The following is a 16,355-nucleotide window of genomic DNA, read 5'->3' on the forward strand; positions in this document are numbered from 1 at the left end:
ACATTTATTTATAAGGCAATACTTGGTGTGCTACCTAGCTATGTATGCTCCCTTATTATGCGGAAAAGTGCTGGTCCACACTTTTTACGTTCACAGGACTTGGTGTTGCTTTCTGTCCCCAATGTACGGACAGAACAGGGTAAAAAGGCTTTTGTATACTCTGCCCCCACTGTGTGGAATACGCTGCAGAGAGACTTAGGACGTGTTGAATTATTTTCGTTGAACGCCTTTAAGTCGAAAATGAAGGAAATTGAGCTAGACTCCCTAAGATGTCAGTGTTTTAAATAATTGTTGCAGTGTGAATTGATTTGCTTTACATTTTTTAGTGCTATTTTAATTTGGTCCCTGTGTGTTTGTCTGTAATTGTTTGTCTGTAACTGTGGTTCATTGTGCTGCTGCCTGTCTTGGCCAGGTCACCTTTGAAAAAGAGATTTTTAATCTCAATAGGTTTTTACCTGGTTAAATAAAGGTTAAATAAAAAAATTAAATCGTTTTTTCTAAGCCCAATTAAATTAAACTAAGCCTAAGTAAATTCAGCTTTTTCATCGGAAAATCATGTTAACCACTGACAGCACGAACATGGAATGGTATAAAATTGGGGGGAAAAATCCAGTTTACTAATCAAAATATTGTACCATTGTCAAATCTAAATAGTGTGTGTGTGTGTGTGTGTGTGTGTGTGTGTGTGTGTGTGTGTGTGTGTGTGTGTGTGTGTGTGTGTGTGTGTGTGTGTGTGTGTGTGTGTGTGTGCGTATTACCTGTCCAAAAGGGCAAGGAGGGTGAGTCGGTCATATAAAATGTTGATCCACCTCCCAGGAAACAGTTTGAGTTTGTAATAAATCTTTCTGGTCGGTTTCTCCTGAGTGGAAGTCTCTGACGACTCGTCCAAAGAGTCCTCTTCCTGACAAACACACACACACACACACACACACACACACACACACACACACACACACACACACACACACACAAACAAGTTATACCCACAATGAATTCAACTGCAAATTACACACAAGGACAAAATGATGTTTCTTTTTTCAATTGTAACATCCTAGACACCACCCTCTCTTTCATATGTACAGCTTCAAATCTTTTTCTTTCTTCAGTCTTAGCATATCGAGAGAATCAAATTGGTAGGCAAAACACGAAAGAAAAAAAGGTGAAAGCAGATGGACAGACACCTGGAAGATCTCAGGGTGCGTCCTTCTTGGCCGGAGCCTGTGTGCGGGGATGATGCGTCTCTGGAAAGGGCAGTCAGTGTGACCGCCCGCCAGGCCGTCTTGACACTCGGAGTTGGAAGAAGTTGACAGCAGGTCACTGAAGACACACACACACACACACACACACACACAAGCACACACACACACACACACACACACACACACACACACACACACACACACACACACACACACACACACACACACACACACACAACAGGCTAATGTCAATCAAACCAGATCGTAAAGGTGATGATAATGCTTTAGGAGTGGAGATGGAAGAAGGCAATAAGGTGAGATGAAGAGGAACATGCAGGAAAAGAAAGAAAAAATCTTGTTGCAGGTAGAGGTGGAGATGAAGAGGAGGGAGAGGAAGAGAGTGAAATAAAGACTTGACAGCAGTACCACATGTTGCCCGTGATGAGCTCTGCTCCTAGCGGCAGGTTGAGAGCTCTCTCTGCGTACAGCTTACGAGGCCTGTCTCCTGGTGAGGCAAACATAAACACACAGATACATAAATGTCCGGTAACGTATATCCGGCTGATGAGTAGTTAAAGGTGAAGACAGTCATTCTGGAGAATGCTTGTTGTCAAAATCACTTTTGTCAAAATCAGTGAATATCTCCTCACGATCGACAACCTTAAATGTTTGTTGCGTTCTCCAGAATCACTGACTCCACCTTTAAGTCTATAACGTTCATTACAGAGGGACATCTGAGTCTGTAGCTAAGCAGCTGAACATCTTGGAGCCATTCCAGAAAAAAATTCATTCAATCTGGCAGATGTATGAGCTTTGCAGCTGCCAGTGGAGCCTGCAAACACACATGGTATGTTTGCTGAAAAAAGGTTAAAATATTATTCGATATCTGGGTGAATATTTGGGTGACTGACTGTATTGACAGCACCTCATTGTTGACTTGGACTGAAGTTTGTTTCCAGCATGAAAAAAATCCCAGTCAGTGATTCTGGAGAAAGCTTGTTGTCAAATTAGTTTTTATCAAAATCAGTGAATATTTCCATACGATCCACTGCTTGTTCATCCTGTGTGTGCGATGAAACATAATCCAGTGTTAATTCACAGCTTAGAAACTGAATTAATGAATTACATGCTTGTGAACGGGCATGTTGCTAGCTACGGTGGGCCTCCTTTGTTTACAGAACCTTTGTTTACATACCAGTTAACAGAGCCTATGCTGTTTATTAACACCAGATACACTGTACTTACAAGTAGCGGATCGTGAGTAGATATTCACTGATTTTGACAAAAAGTGATTTTGTCAACAAGTATTCTCCAGAATCGCTGACTCCAACTTTAATACAAGAAACATTGAGGAGTTATTCAAGGCTTGCTGCTTACTGTGCACAGTATGGAAGGTGTAGGCGTCTTCTTTGTTGGTGGCCTCTGGTCTGCAGATGACCTGCAGCATGGAGCTCTCGGACTGGGAGGTTTGTGAGGGCAGGGAATCGTAGTCTGGATCCTTCTCTCTGTCCGTTTGTGGACTGCAGAAAGGAAACACAAGTGTGTGTAAGTATGGCTTAATGTGTGTGTGTGTGTGTGTGTGTGTGTGTGTGTGTGTGTGTGTGTGTGTGTGTGTGTGTGTGTGTGTGTGTGTGTGTGTGTGTGTGTGTGTGTGTGTGTGTGTGTGAGAGTAGTTTCAGCTGAGAGCATATATTTTTGTTGTGTGAAGCATGTGAGTGTTTGGGCGTGTGTACCTGTCAGGGGAGACTATAGGGATTCGTGTGGGCGGTATGGCCTGCCGTGTGTCGGTAGGCAGACTGCTAGGGGGCTTGGGTCTCTCTGTTTTTTTGTCCGCGTTGCTCTCTGTTATAGTCTCTTCCGCTCTGGAGGCTGCACTCAGATTCTCTGCAAACACATCAAGTGGAAATGAACAGAAATGTTACCCTTGTCCCATGTCTTTAAAGCTAAAACTAAACTAAACTAAACTAAACTGAAAGAATATTTCTTTGTTAACGTTGCAATGAGTTGCTCATAGCGATGAACCCACAGAGAATGATCAGCTAACTGTGCAGTTCCCACCAGCTCTATGGAGAGTGCCATCTCATCAGCGAGCAGGGGCAGCTATTTTCACATAAAAAGCTCTGTATGCTACCTGCCCCACACCTAACAGCTGACTGTGCCACCCGGGTCACAAAAAACAATGCTGACATTGCATTCGTGTATGCATTTATGTATAAAATGATGCATTAACTCTGATACTATAACAGAAGGAGGAGGTGAAATACATATCTCCCTGAGGGTTCGGTGGAGACCAAAAGGAGAGTGTTATTCATCAGGTGATGAAACACATTTGTTGACACATGGCCGTGTCTTCTGTTCGCATCTACTGTCACTTGTTTGTTGTTCACCATTATATCTTAATAGCAAAATGCTGTGATTACGTGCTCTGAGTTTGTTCCAAGTGGTCAAAACTTGCGAAAACGCGAGTATTAACCATTTCAACACTACAAAAAATACATATAAAGTTTTAAAAAGTCCACGTGCCCATATAACCTAAGTGGCTTGACTCACATGAGTAACTGAGCGGTCCCTGCTAAACATATTTAGAGCACAATGTGGCTAAAAACGCATTTAAATTGACATTGTTAAAATGGATTCATTATAAAATCACATGTAGATTAGGATAGTATTAGTATGGAATGGAGCTTTAACCTTTTATAGCTGTGTGACCATGCACCAAGAACAAGTATGAATGTAATGAATCACAAAAAAACAATGCTGACATTGCATTCGTGTCTGCATTCATGTATATAAATCTGCATTAACTCTGATTCTTTAAAAGGTAGAGGAGGTGGAGGTTAAGAAACACACCGTCTTTCTGAGATACGCCCTCCTCTGCGGCTTCCTCTTTGTCTTCCTGTGAGCCGGCCGCTCCCGCTCTGATGCTGAGGGAACCCAACAGGGACACAAACTCCAGGAAGTTGGATTCGTTGGGAATCTGGCCCTCCTTTGCTTCCAGATCTGATTTGGAGCTAGTCATGGTGGTCTGATTAAAAGAGACAAAAAAGGTTTTGCATGGACAGATGGATGGCGATAACTGGGATAAAGACACCAAATCTATATTATTTGAGTTACTTATCTGTTGCTTATACTGTATGTTGCTAAGGATCCCTCTTTTTTTGCTTATACACTTTAGTTTGTGTTTGGATTATTTTAACATGTTCATCAAAGGTGCTCCGAAAAACTTTCAGTTTGTGCTAATTCTAGCGGCCCCTTTGGACAAAAGCGGTAGTGTTTCTACTATGCCAGCTGTTGTTCCTGGGTGAGGGTATACCCATGACAAAGGAGGGCATTAAGAAAAACTATATAAAAATAGCATTCTCTGCACTGCTCTGGTCTCGTTTTGCTGTTAGACGTCATTTATAATCATCAGAGGAAAAATTAGACTGTTTCAAAAATATTTAAAAAGTTCCTCGTAGCACCTTTAAAACATTTTTGTTAAAGCACAGCTGCAGCAATGCCAACGTACTGTGTTGTGTGAGCGGTCTGAAAGCAGCAGCACGGCGTCTTTCCCACTGTCCATGCTCAGGCCCCGGATGTGAGTCCTTCCCCCGGGCCCGTAGCGGCCGAACGCTGGTGGCAGACGCAGAAAACCCTGTGAGTCCACGTTGGCTTCAACCAGAGGGTCAGTGTCATCTCGGTGGGAGTGGACATCGATACCCGACGAGCTGTTGTCATTGGTCAGCAGCGGGCTGGGCGGCGCGCTGTCATCATCAAAGTGTTCCTGGTCTTGTTCTTCTTCGGGACACTCTGGTGCTGTGAACTCCGAGCTGGTTGTTTCTCTACACAGGTGGAACTCTTCGCTCTGGCTGGTGGTGGTCGTCTGCTGCTGTTTCAGCGTGGGGTCGTCCTCCGAGGCAGACAGCACTTCTTCTTCTTCTTCTTCTTCTTCTTCTACTACTTGGTCTCCCTCCTCAGACTCAAGCTTCTCCTCCTCCTCGGGCGAGTCGAAGGTGATGACGGGGATCTTGATGTGACACTCTCCCGCATCCTTCTGGGCCTGGTAAGGACACATCAAGACATGTTACACACACACACACACACCATACATCTGTCTTATAGAGACATGAACTTAAGAAAGAAATTTTGTTTTTTTAAGCACTGGTCAATTTTGAGAAATGTTGGCTATTTTCGCTTCAGTCTTCTTTCATATAAACAAAAGGACCAAAATGCACATTTAGGTGTTTATTTTACTACGTCTGTATATTTCTCCTATACAACCATTTTCAACAGCCATTATCTGAACCTTTTCAAAACTCACTAAAAATCTCAACTTCTAAATCACTTCTTACATCAACTAAACTTTCCATAGTCATTCTTAGCACTATTATGAAGGTTACTTAAGAAGAATTTGGTCATATGTTGTTGATTGTCTGATTTATGGTACATTTTGTTCTTAAAAACATGACGAAAATGCATTTTTAAGACCTGTGCTTAGTAAATTATTTCAACTGCATCCAAAATCTGTTATGTAAAAACATTGTACTTTGAACCCTAATATGTTGTAAAAATTATATAAAGATTTAAACAAATGTATACATGATAGATATTGCCAGTTTTGCATATTTATTCAAACATATCTGAAAAAATAGATTTTTGTTTTAATGCAAGAAATCAACTGGCAACGGTTCCAAGATGATTCTGTAAGTAACACATTTTGACCTTATTCGCCTGCAGTGTCTCGCCTTAAATATCATGTCAGACATGTTGATATGATATGATGATATGAGGTATAAAGGCGTTTCCAGGTCCAACAGAACTCTTTACCTGTGCGTTCTCCAGCAGGCTTTGTTTGACGCTCTCCTCTAGCTGAGCAGCGGTCTGAGGGTCGCAGCTCATGGTGATGATGATCTTGACTGTGTCGCTGTCGTCCAGGCGAGCTGACACAGGCCCGGGACCGGAGGTGTCCACCAAAACCACTTCAATCTCATCAGAACAGTACAGTTCCTCCAACTGCTCCACCTGACAAACAACACAAAGGAGACAGATAGAGTGAAGAGCTCGCAAGAACGTTCAAAATAATCACGATGCAAAGATAGTTTGATCGCTTGCGAGGAGCTTTCAGTTTTTGTAGATTCCAGCGCCACCTTTGGACAAAGGCGGTAGTGTTGTTACGACACCACCACCCAGGCAGGTGATGGCAGTGAGTTTAGGAAGCAAGTTAATATGTCCATGAAGAGAGAATACAGATGCGTTGCGATGAGGTAATGCACTTATGTGTGACTATGTAAGATTGTTAGGTGCAGTCAGTGATTCCTTGATTCCTTGCTTGTTGTCAAAATCAATTTTTTTCATAATCAGTGAGTATCTCCTCACGATCTACAACCTGTCCATACTGTGTGTTCAGATCATGAAGAGATATTCACAGATGTTGACAAAAAGTGATTTTGACAACAAGCGCAATCCTGAGTCGCTGACTCCACCTTTAATAATGGTACTATGACAACGGTCAAGCAAAGTTAACTTTGATTTAGTACCTTTCATAAACACAGGATGTGGTTTGTCAAAGTTCCAGGGAAAAATCAGAACCGTGCAAAGGCATTTATATTAACTGCATAAAAAAGGTTGTTTTCGCTTATCTCGATTGCTGTTATAGTTAATTTATGATCATCATAGAAAAATTGTTGACTTTCATAAACATTTAAAAGTTCCTTGTAGGAGGTTTTAATACCTCCCAAACATAATAAATATAGTCTAGTTTTATGTACTGTATATGTGAGACCCTACCAGGGCAGGAGTCTCTGGGATGTCGATGAAATCATCCTGGGGAGTCTCCAGTGAGTTATTGTTGTCATCCGGGGACTCTTTCTGCCCCTCACTCTCCTCCTCGCTCACATCTTCGCTTCCCTTGGAGGGAGGAAGACCTTCATCGGCCGTTTCCGTGTCCCTCGTCTCTTTCTCCTCGTTGTCTTTTTCCTTCTCTGTCATGTCCTGCTCTGTCTCTCTCTCTGTCTCTCTGTCTGTCCCAGCCAAAGACCTCTGAATGTCCACTCCTCCTTTCATGGCTCCAGTTTCAATTACTTCTGCATCCATTTTCCCCGTGCCACTGGCAGACCTGGGCCGCATCTTTTCTCTCTCGGCCCGGGATGGGGGCCTCTGCTGGGCCTGCAGCAGCGGGGCGGCCTGGTCTGGATTGGGGCTGGAGAGGTCATCTGGAGAAGGTTCAGGGCTTTGGTTTAGGCCTCCCTCCACAGGCCTCTCCTCTGCAGCAATCTCACCCTGTCCTGGAATGAAAAGAAATACACATTTAAAAAATAAAATCATAATAAAGCTGCTCTTATTGGGAAAAAACCTGCCATGAAAATATTAGCCTCTTATTTGGCAGCCGTGACTACGCGCAAGATTAGCCATAATGGCCAGTGACATGTAATTGTTGCAATACAATGACCTGATCCTGCTGCTATTAAAAACAAGTACCAATATTGTCTTAGAAATGTACAATGAATTGTCATACGATTAATACAATACAATCAATGTAATATAGTGTTTCTCTGCCTTTCTTCAGCAAGCTGACTGTTTTGACTAATGACCAGTGCATTAGGTCATCATGCATTTACTGGAAGCAGTCAGCTGGTCTTGTTTGCTGCCCTGCTATTTTCTGCGCTTGTCTGAGCACATTTACAACAACACTGTGTTCGCAGAAAAGGAAGTCGTCGATTAGGGAGGAGGAACAAGAGTTGGCTTCCAGCAAAGACTGATTCTGTCAATACACCACACAGAACACTTGCTTCCCCCAAACTACACACACAAGCCCTAGTGGCTACAATAACAAGAGATGGATTGATGCTGACCTGTGGTTATATGTATAGCTGCTGTCTTTCAACAACCTGTGTTCGTTCTTTAAGTGTGTACTTATCACTTATCACCATGTGTCATTTTAGGATCCCCCCAAGAATCACTAGGGGTCATCTTTAAGTCAACTGATAAGAAAACAGCTTCATGTACCATTACGTTGGTACCTTGGTGTGAGGCTAAAAGCAATATCTCTGCAGGTTATAGGGAGTTTCAGCAGCCAAACTGACTTCACCAATGTCAATGGCCCATTTCTGTTGACTCTATGTTGTTCCAAAAACTAAACTACACAATACTTATGTTCCTCCCATCATCAGTCACAACCCACTGTAAGCTTTATTCCCATGTGTTTCTTTAAATCCAACTCTGTTTTGTCTTGCATTCAAGTACCAGACCAGTACCTCTACAAATCAACCTTAGCTCTTTTGAATCAATGGCAAACCTTCCTATAGCACAAAAAACGCATTCTAATGCTTATTCCATATTTTCCATCAAAGAACATTAATTCCCTTTAATCACAAGAAAAACGACTGTATCAAACTTAAAATGTCCATAACAATGAATTTGCTCCACTTACAGAAAATTTGGTATGCTTCAAAAAACTAAAAAAATTATCTCTCTGACTTTAGATATGGCAACCCCTAATTGAGTACCCAGAATCATAAAACATAGACTACATTTTGATTACATTTGCGATTTCAAATTATACTACAAACAAAGATATGCAAAGTTTCTATTGGTTAGTTCTAAGCTATAGTAAATCTTTATGAAACTGACCCAATGTGACAGTGAAGACATGAATTGTTGCTTCATAGGATTCACATCATGTTCATACTCATCAAACTTCCCCAATTGCCCAATTTGTTCATCAGCATTTCTTATTTTTCTCCTCCCATTCATCCAGAATTTTCCTTTGATAGTTAACCATCCATATCACAGTTAACCCCAAACAAAGATCAACATTACCTTCAACGGTCTTCGACCCTTCGTCTGACTTGGAACAGTCCTATAACAGAGTCAAATTCAGAGACATGGGATTGGAAACAGGACATCGTACAGGTCAGTGCGGTGTTAATTGTACTGTGCCTTTAAATTGCCACTCACCACCCCGATCAGTCCCGGGTCGGTTTCAGTCTGTTTCACTGTCACCTGGATCACCGGACTGGGACGCTTCCTACCCAACATCGTCATGGCAACGCTGTCCGGCACTGTGCTGCTCTTCCTGTTGGGGCGAAAGAGAAGAGAAATGAAAATGGCGAGAACGAAGTGATGTGGAGACTTCTATGGTTGTATAATAATCAGTCATCCAAGCTTCTGGTGTTTTAAACACTAAAATACACTCATTTATTAAGATGAAAAAGCACTAAAAATATGTGTGTTTTGTGGCTGGATTTCTTTTTGGTTTTATCACTACAAGCCCTTCAAAGATTTTAAAGAATTTTTTTTTCAAAAACACAGTCATATAGAGAACATGAAGAGATGGGTTTATCTTGTGCAGACCACGATAAAGTGTTTATCCCACTTTGAGATATTTGATCGTGAAACCAATCTGATCTTGACGAAAGAGAGGACTGAGAAGAATAGGTGACTTGTAAAGAAAGAGGGTGTCCATCACAGTGGTTATACTTAGTATTAGTGGCATTATTCTAAAAGGAGGCCGCGGGCCTAAATGTACAATTCCATGGTAATAATTAAGTTGTATCATTAGGGATATAGCCCTCTGGCCTAGATTTTTTTAATGACTAACCTAGCATAGTAGCAGCTTGAAACACAAGCAGCAAAAATTAAATAGTTTGTGGTATTTGCAGTATCTTTCTAGGGGAATCTTAATTATCATGTTAAAGAAAATATTCTCTGGTTATACATTTTTGTCATGATTAAGCCGTTAAAGCTGGGGTGCAGGATTTTGGGAGAAAATGGCAGATGGGATAGAGATTCGAATCCAAATACCTCAACCACTCCACTTGTTCTCTTTGGTCCCTCCCCTATGGTCCCTCCCTGATAAGCTCTACACCAGCAAAGTCGTTCCAAAGTGAATGGACAGTCCCAACAGCCAATAAGAACAGAGAATCGGAGCCTCGCTCTGATTGGTCAATGTGTTCAGCTCATGTTAACTTTGACCAATCAGAAATCACATACCCCAGCTTTTACTCTTAACTCAATATATTTTCAGTTACGCTGTCAGAGAAACAGTTTTAACTGCAGATCTCTCTTTATGGCCTCTAACACACTGAAAGAGCTGAGACCACATACTGTATTCAGTCTTTTTCAGCCAGAACTTTTCAGCTACTTCAGGGATGGGACCGATCCGATCCAATATCGGTATCACTTCCGGTATGGCTGCAATCTATCTATAGGACTGACAACGTTTTATTTAGTTTCATTTTGATAAATCTAAATTGTTTTTACTACGAAATAATCTTAAATTTAAAGACTATTGCTATGTGATATAGCGCACATTTAAAATAATTTAGCAATTCAAAAGTTGAGTTCTGTATTCAAAACGTCCAAAGCAGTTAAGATAAACCTTTATTCATAATTGTATATTTGTTCCTCTTTTAAATTATTGCTGTGTTGCATAATCCTTCCTAACCTAACACATAACATCAGCACCGACAAAGAAATGTATAATAATTATGATATCAGACAGTATCGGCCGATATCCAAAAACTCAGATATCGGAATTGGAACAGACTGAAAAATAGTGGATCGGTGCATCTCTAGAAATCCCACTGAATTTGGGAGAGGGGTTTACCTGATGCTGGCGGGCAGGCAGGAGTCGGAGGCGTTGCTTTTCTTCTCCGGAGCCTTGCTGAGGTCCGAGAGGCTGCTGCGGACCACTGCCTCTCCCTCATCAAACATCAGGTGCAGCCGATAGTTGGCCAGCTTGATGAGGATGAAGAAGACGGTGATGGAGGTGCAATAGATGCTCAGTGCCATGGTGGTAGGGGGCAGGGCCTGTGGGGACCAGAGGAGAAGAGCTGCATCATCACCAGTATATGCCTCACTCTGAAAAAGCACTAACTACAGTATGTCTTCTTATCTTTTTGAATGTGGATTGGAAAAATTCTGCAAAGTAGGGGTGTAACAGTACACAAAAGTCACCTTGACGCTATTTACACACTAAAATTACAATTGCAGTATGGCACGGTACAGTTCGGTACGGTACGGCCTGTATTGTGAAGGTCTGGTACGAATATGTGTATTATTACACACCCTACTGCAAAGAATAAGTCCCGCAGCCACGCTGTTTGCCGAGTGCATTACGAGCTCAGTGAACAACAGGAACTCAATTGGTTAACTGGTGGATTAATGAAGTGTATTGATCCCCAGGGGAGTAAAATGGCACATGGCAAAAGAACAGGAAGATTAAAGACAAAAGCGTCTGCATCATGCTGATATATGAGTAATGCTGGGCTGGGAGAAAATGTCTTGCTGTGTTGGATATGGATCCTCATGTATGTCTGCAAATTGTCTAAATGTATAGCCCATAGTGTAATTTGTGCTTACCTTTGATTCTTACTTTCTGCCCTTGTTTACCATGCACTGTGTGTGTGTGTGTGTTGTGTGCGACCTTCGGATGAAAATGCTTATAATCTTGAAATTTGAAACATCTCTCCTGGGAAAGCTTTGTGTGGTGTTTCTGCGTGGGGGAGTAGTTTGTGTTTCCAAACAGAGTGTCAACACTGTTGGCAACCAGAGTCTGATATAGCTTTAGTGGCAGGCTTCTGAGCCATCACACTCCAGTCACATTATGCTACACTTTGCCTTAAAAACTCTTTCCTGGAAAGCTAATTTGGGGTTAATCTGATCACACATTGGCCACACAGTTAGCTCTGGTTTAGTGTGTTGAGACCTGAAAATGGCTGTGGTGACACCATCTTTTAGTTTCAAGAGGAATGAGACTTGTGACATAAGCTACTTCATCACAGCTAAGGTCAAGGTGTTTGACCTATGAGCAACTCCGTCAGGTATTCGTGCCACCATCCTGCTGTATTATTTTTATGATCTACTGTACAGGGCTGTAACAAATCCCAAATGGAATTCCTCCATTCAGGATAACAGGCTATCACTATAGGACTAATGCAGCCTGTTTTGAAATGCACCTATTTCAAAGGCCATGACATGATGTAAAATATTAGTGAACCACAGTATCACGCCTTCATGGCTCTCCCACTGCCACATCCTGGAGCAGCCATGCGTTCCGTCACCGCATAACATGAAAAACACTGCGACAGTGCAGTTTTCTTTATAGCCTAGAATCTCCTTCTGTGGCAAGCAGACAATGAAGGGTGTAAGATTCTCGCAGAGCAGCAGGGGGATTATCCAAGAAAGGTTTTATAAGGACGCAAGAAAAACAAGAAAACGTTATAGGGTATAGCCTACCTGCGTGCACCTCACACCCCCTTCGCGGCCTTGAACGTCATGTTCCCTTAATAGCCTAAATACATTTAAAAAAATCAAATAAACTCACCAGATGGAGAGACAAGGGCAACATGAGGAGAAATATCCACAGATAGAGGTGGCAGGAGTTGTTGAATTTGTTCTGGTCCGGGTCGTGGTACCAGCCCCCGGTCAGAGATGCCCAGACTCCCTGACGCAGGGTCTGCACAACCTGGGAGACCATCTCTGCTCCTCTCCGCTCAGGTTGGACGGACGGGATGGGGCTGCCGCGGCTGCTAGGCTACAATGAAGTGATCTCTTCTTAATGCATGCAACTGTCGCTACGCCTCCATGTTGGGGCGATGTAGCACGTATCGGGAGCCTTCTCTCTCATGCCTTGTCGGTCTTCCTCGGCGTTGTCTTCCTCTCGTCTGCTGCCTTTTCCCATCCCAGAGTCGATTCGTCCATTGCTGCTGCCGCGGTCCTCATGTTGTCCTGCTCCTCGTCTCCTTCTCCCTCTCCTTCTCTCGCTGCCTGTACAGATGCGCAGCTCTGACCGCCTCCCCTCCTCCCCTGTCACTCCCCCTCTCTGCCTCCCTCCGTCTCCATCCTCTCCTATTATACGATGCCCACCTTCAGTGTTCATGTGCGCAGGCTACCCACGCAGCCAAGCGGTTTTACAGGCAAACTCACTCATACAATCAGGACACAATGTTGACCTATAGATGTGTGTGTGTGTGTGTGTGTGTGTGTGTGTGTGTGTGTGTGTGTGTGTGTGTGTGTGTGTGTGTGTGTGTGTGTGTGTGTGTGTGTGTGTGTGTGTGCGTGTGCGTGTTGTTGACTAGGCTATGCGGTTGGAATGGCTAGAACATAATCCATAACGAAACGCTCATTAATATAAAGGCCTAGGGAAATATCATTGTATCGTTATTAGGGGAGAACGGGGTAAGTAGGCACACTTTTTACTCTAGTGAGAATTGCTCATCACCAAAACATCTGTCAATAGCCATTCCTACATTAAATTGAAGCTTAAGGTGTTGGCTAGAAATGTGTGTCTCTCTTTTTTTCCAACTTATTGTAATGAAGAAGTAATTTACCATCAAAGACACTCTGACACATTGTGACAACCAACCCCATCAAGGGGTCGGTTGTCACACACTATGGGGTTGTTTGTCACAATGTTATCTTAATGGGAAAAATCTTAAAAAGAAGGCAAGGAGGCAGAACCAAATTTGAATGTTTAATTGCATTGTCAAGTTGACAAATAGGCCTACATAACGTTCTGTAGCCTTGGCAGCTGGTCTAGTTTGGGATGCACTGGGTTGTTTTGATTGTGTTGCCCTTTTTTCTTTTGCTTGCTAGCTGCCTTTTCCTGCTCTATTCTTTCCTTCTCTGGGGTGTCAGTGAGGATACAGCTGGACCATTTCTTTCGTTATTGGGTTCCTTTTCTGGCTGCAGCCTTGAGATAACATGTGACAACCAACCCCCCAAAAAATTTGACGACCAACCCCAACTTGAATTTCTTGCTAGCATCAAGGCCAACAACCATCTGACAACTAATTAGCTTGCTAACCACAATCTAAACTATAGTTTACCCTTCACACTTTCTGAGGGTAACAAGTGTTTTGTTATAAACCCATTGTGTAAAAGCCTAGAAGAAAAATACTGAGAAGCAAAATATTTTGAATTTGACATGAAAAACACAAAACATCCTCTCACCTGAAATGCAGCAGTCTAACTCCAAGGAAGTCTATGTATGTGACCTCTGATCCCAATTCTGGACCTTTTTTATATCAACATTTCAGAGCTAGCGCGCTCTGGTGGCGAGATATAACAAATGTGACATCCAACCCATGTGACAAATTACCCCGTTCTCCCCTATTGCATTATTATTAGCCTATTAAAGTAGGAGTATACTTTTGATGGTTGATTATTTGCATCTGAAATAATCTATCTATCTATCTATCTATCTATCTATCTATCTATCTATCTATCTATCTATCTATCTATCTATCTATCTATCTATCTATCTATCTATCTATCTATCTATCTATATCTCTCTCTCTCGCTCGCTCTCTCTCTCTCTCTCTCTCTCTCTATCTATCTATCTATCTATCTATCTATCTATCTATCTATCTATCTATCTATCTATCTATCTATCTATCTATCTATCTATCTATCTATCTATCTATCTATCTATCTATCTATCTATCTATCTATCTATCTATCTCCCCCTATATTTGTGTATCTTCTTTTGTTTTGAGCCTTTAGCTACAACACCATTACAGTAGAAGTGCTATAGCAGTTATAGTTATTAGCCAGGCCTTCAAACAGTAAAATCACTCTTTTGTTCACATTTGGTGTTCTGAAAGGAGTAAGAAGAATTTGAATTTGACCATTGCTTCTCTTATTGAACCCCTTTCGAGCCCCAGATATTAGACAATCCAGATTTGTGTACAACACAAATTTTACATTGCTTCCAATGTGTTCTTTATAAAAGTCCAGATGGGACTGTTTTATTTAGGACATGTTTAGATTTCAGAGCTATTCAACTTCCAGGAAGCCAGATTGTCTGCACCTATGAAAAAAAAAATTCTAATTGTTTTACATGTTTTAGTTTTTATTTGTTATTACCTAATGTTATTTAAATGTTATTTTTGGTTTAGGTATGGCTGGCTACAGACCTGAGATGCAATAAACTCAGTGGCATTTTTTTGCTGGCATGAGACCTTCTTAATATTTTGCTATTTGTGTAGCCTATTGTAATTTTACTAATTTGAACAAAGGTTTCCAGAGTAAGGACTCGGAGTCCCTAGAGTTCCCTTTAGTTCAACTCATTTCAGTGTGAAGTTTTTGGTAGTTTGCAAAGCTATGCTTTCCATGTAGCTTCCCAAACAAACACTGTGCGTGCTATCCTATGTGGTCCACTATTCCCATCATTTCCCTGAAGGCGCGCTATCCTCACACATTCCTATGGTGGCTCCTCCCTCTTCACCCCCCTTTACTCCCCCCTCCCTGCTGCTGCGGTCACATGTCAGACAATCCACCAATCAGAGAGCAGCATAGCCAGCAGCGAGAGCAGTGTCCCCCAGATACTCCTCCGCTCAGCCACTGCTGGGTCCGAGTTGGTCTGGGCGACTACTTTAACTGGGGGGTTGTTTTTATTAAAGTTGACGTATTTTTTTTTCCTTCACGTGTATCTTTTTTATTCCCGTGTTGCTGCGTTGAAGTCCAGGATGTCTGATGTGCTTTTTGAACGCTCCACCGTCAGCTGTTCATCGCTTCTCCGGGGGAGAAATACACTTTGGGAATAACCGATCTTAAAAGCTGTGAGGAGCAACTTTTTTTCCTCGGACAGCCTTACCAGTCAACGGGCTGACCTATGCTAAGCTAACCCGCTAGCAGAAATTCCTGTTAAAAGTCCATAAACGAGAAAGTGAGCTTCATATTCCGAGTTCCGGTGACTACATGAGCTTTTTACTGGCGAATGTCGGAGAGAAACTTGTCCCACGGAGCCTCGCGGTGTCTGGTTCGAGCGGACGGGGCAGGTGCACCTCCAAGCGGCACCTGCGACTACTTGGTAACTTAGCTCCATCGGTAGTTAGCTAACTTTAGCTTGTCCACGTTAGCATGGAGCAGGAGCAGAGACTATATTGTGGACTGATGCTTCTCTCCTAACTGAGATTATTTAAGATTATTTGGGAAATAACCGAAACTTTATAGTGCTATTTAACCGCCAGTCCATAGAGTGGTGACATTAGCAAAAAAAAAGTATTTCGGCGAAGCGCAGTTACCCTGCAACAACCTGTTGACCCTCATACAGTTTTGCTGGAGTGGCGACGTGGATCCAGGCTGGTAGACACACTCTCTCGCAGGACTTTGGACACGGTGTTACGCAGCAGGGAAACCCCCTCTGTTCCCACTTGCGTGTCTCGTGGATGT

At 42.4% G+C, this 16,355-nt stretch overlaps 1 protein-coding gene across 2 annotated transcripts in view; it reads right to left on the bottom strand.

Annotated features, from left to right (window-relative positions):
* pcnx2 (pecanex 2) overlaps window positions 1-12,657 on the bottom strand; it is a gene marked incomplete at both ends in the record, with an annotated part of 35,637 nt that extends 22,980 nt beyond the window's left edge. The window contains 13 exons of one of the 2 annotated variants that reach the window (XM_080036519.1): window positions 759-901; window positions 1,182-1,317; window positions 1,626-1,704; window positions 2,577-2,719; window positions 2,933-3,083; window positions 4,050-4,224; window positions 4,708-5,238; window positions 6,006-6,194; window positions 6,966-7,462; window positions 8,997-9,036; window positions 9,135-9,252; window positions 10,786-10,988; window positions 12,505-12,657. In XM_080036519.1, the coding sequence (XP_079892645.1) occupies window positions 759-901; window positions 1,182-1,317; window positions 1,626-1,704; window positions 2,577-2,719; window positions 2,933-3,083; window positions 4,050-4,224; window positions 4,708-5,238; window positions 6,006-6,194; window positions 6,966-7,462; window positions 8,997-9,036; window positions 9,135-9,252; window positions 10,786-10,988; window positions 12,505-12,657 (2,558 nt within the window). Of the gene's footprint in view, window positions 1-758; window positions 902-1,181; window positions 1,318-1,625; window positions 1,705-2,576; window positions 2,720-2,932; window positions 3,084-4,049; window positions 4,225-4,707; window positions 5,239-6,005; window positions 6,201-6,965; window positions 7,463-8,996; window positions 9,037-9,134; window positions 9,253-10,785; window positions 10,989-12,504 lie in introns of both variants that reach the window. The other variant, XM_080036518.1, reaches the window with a different exon arrangement.
* Between the last annotated feature and the right edge of the window lie 3,698 nt (window positions 12,658-16,355).

Source organism: Ammodytes marinus, assembly GCF_949987685.1.
Source record: "Ammodytes marinus genome assembly, chromosome: 11".
Classification (NCBI taxonomy): domain Eukaryota; kingdom Metazoa; phylum Chordata; class Actinopteri; order Uranoscopiformes; family Ammodytidae; genus Ammodytes; species Ammodytes marinus.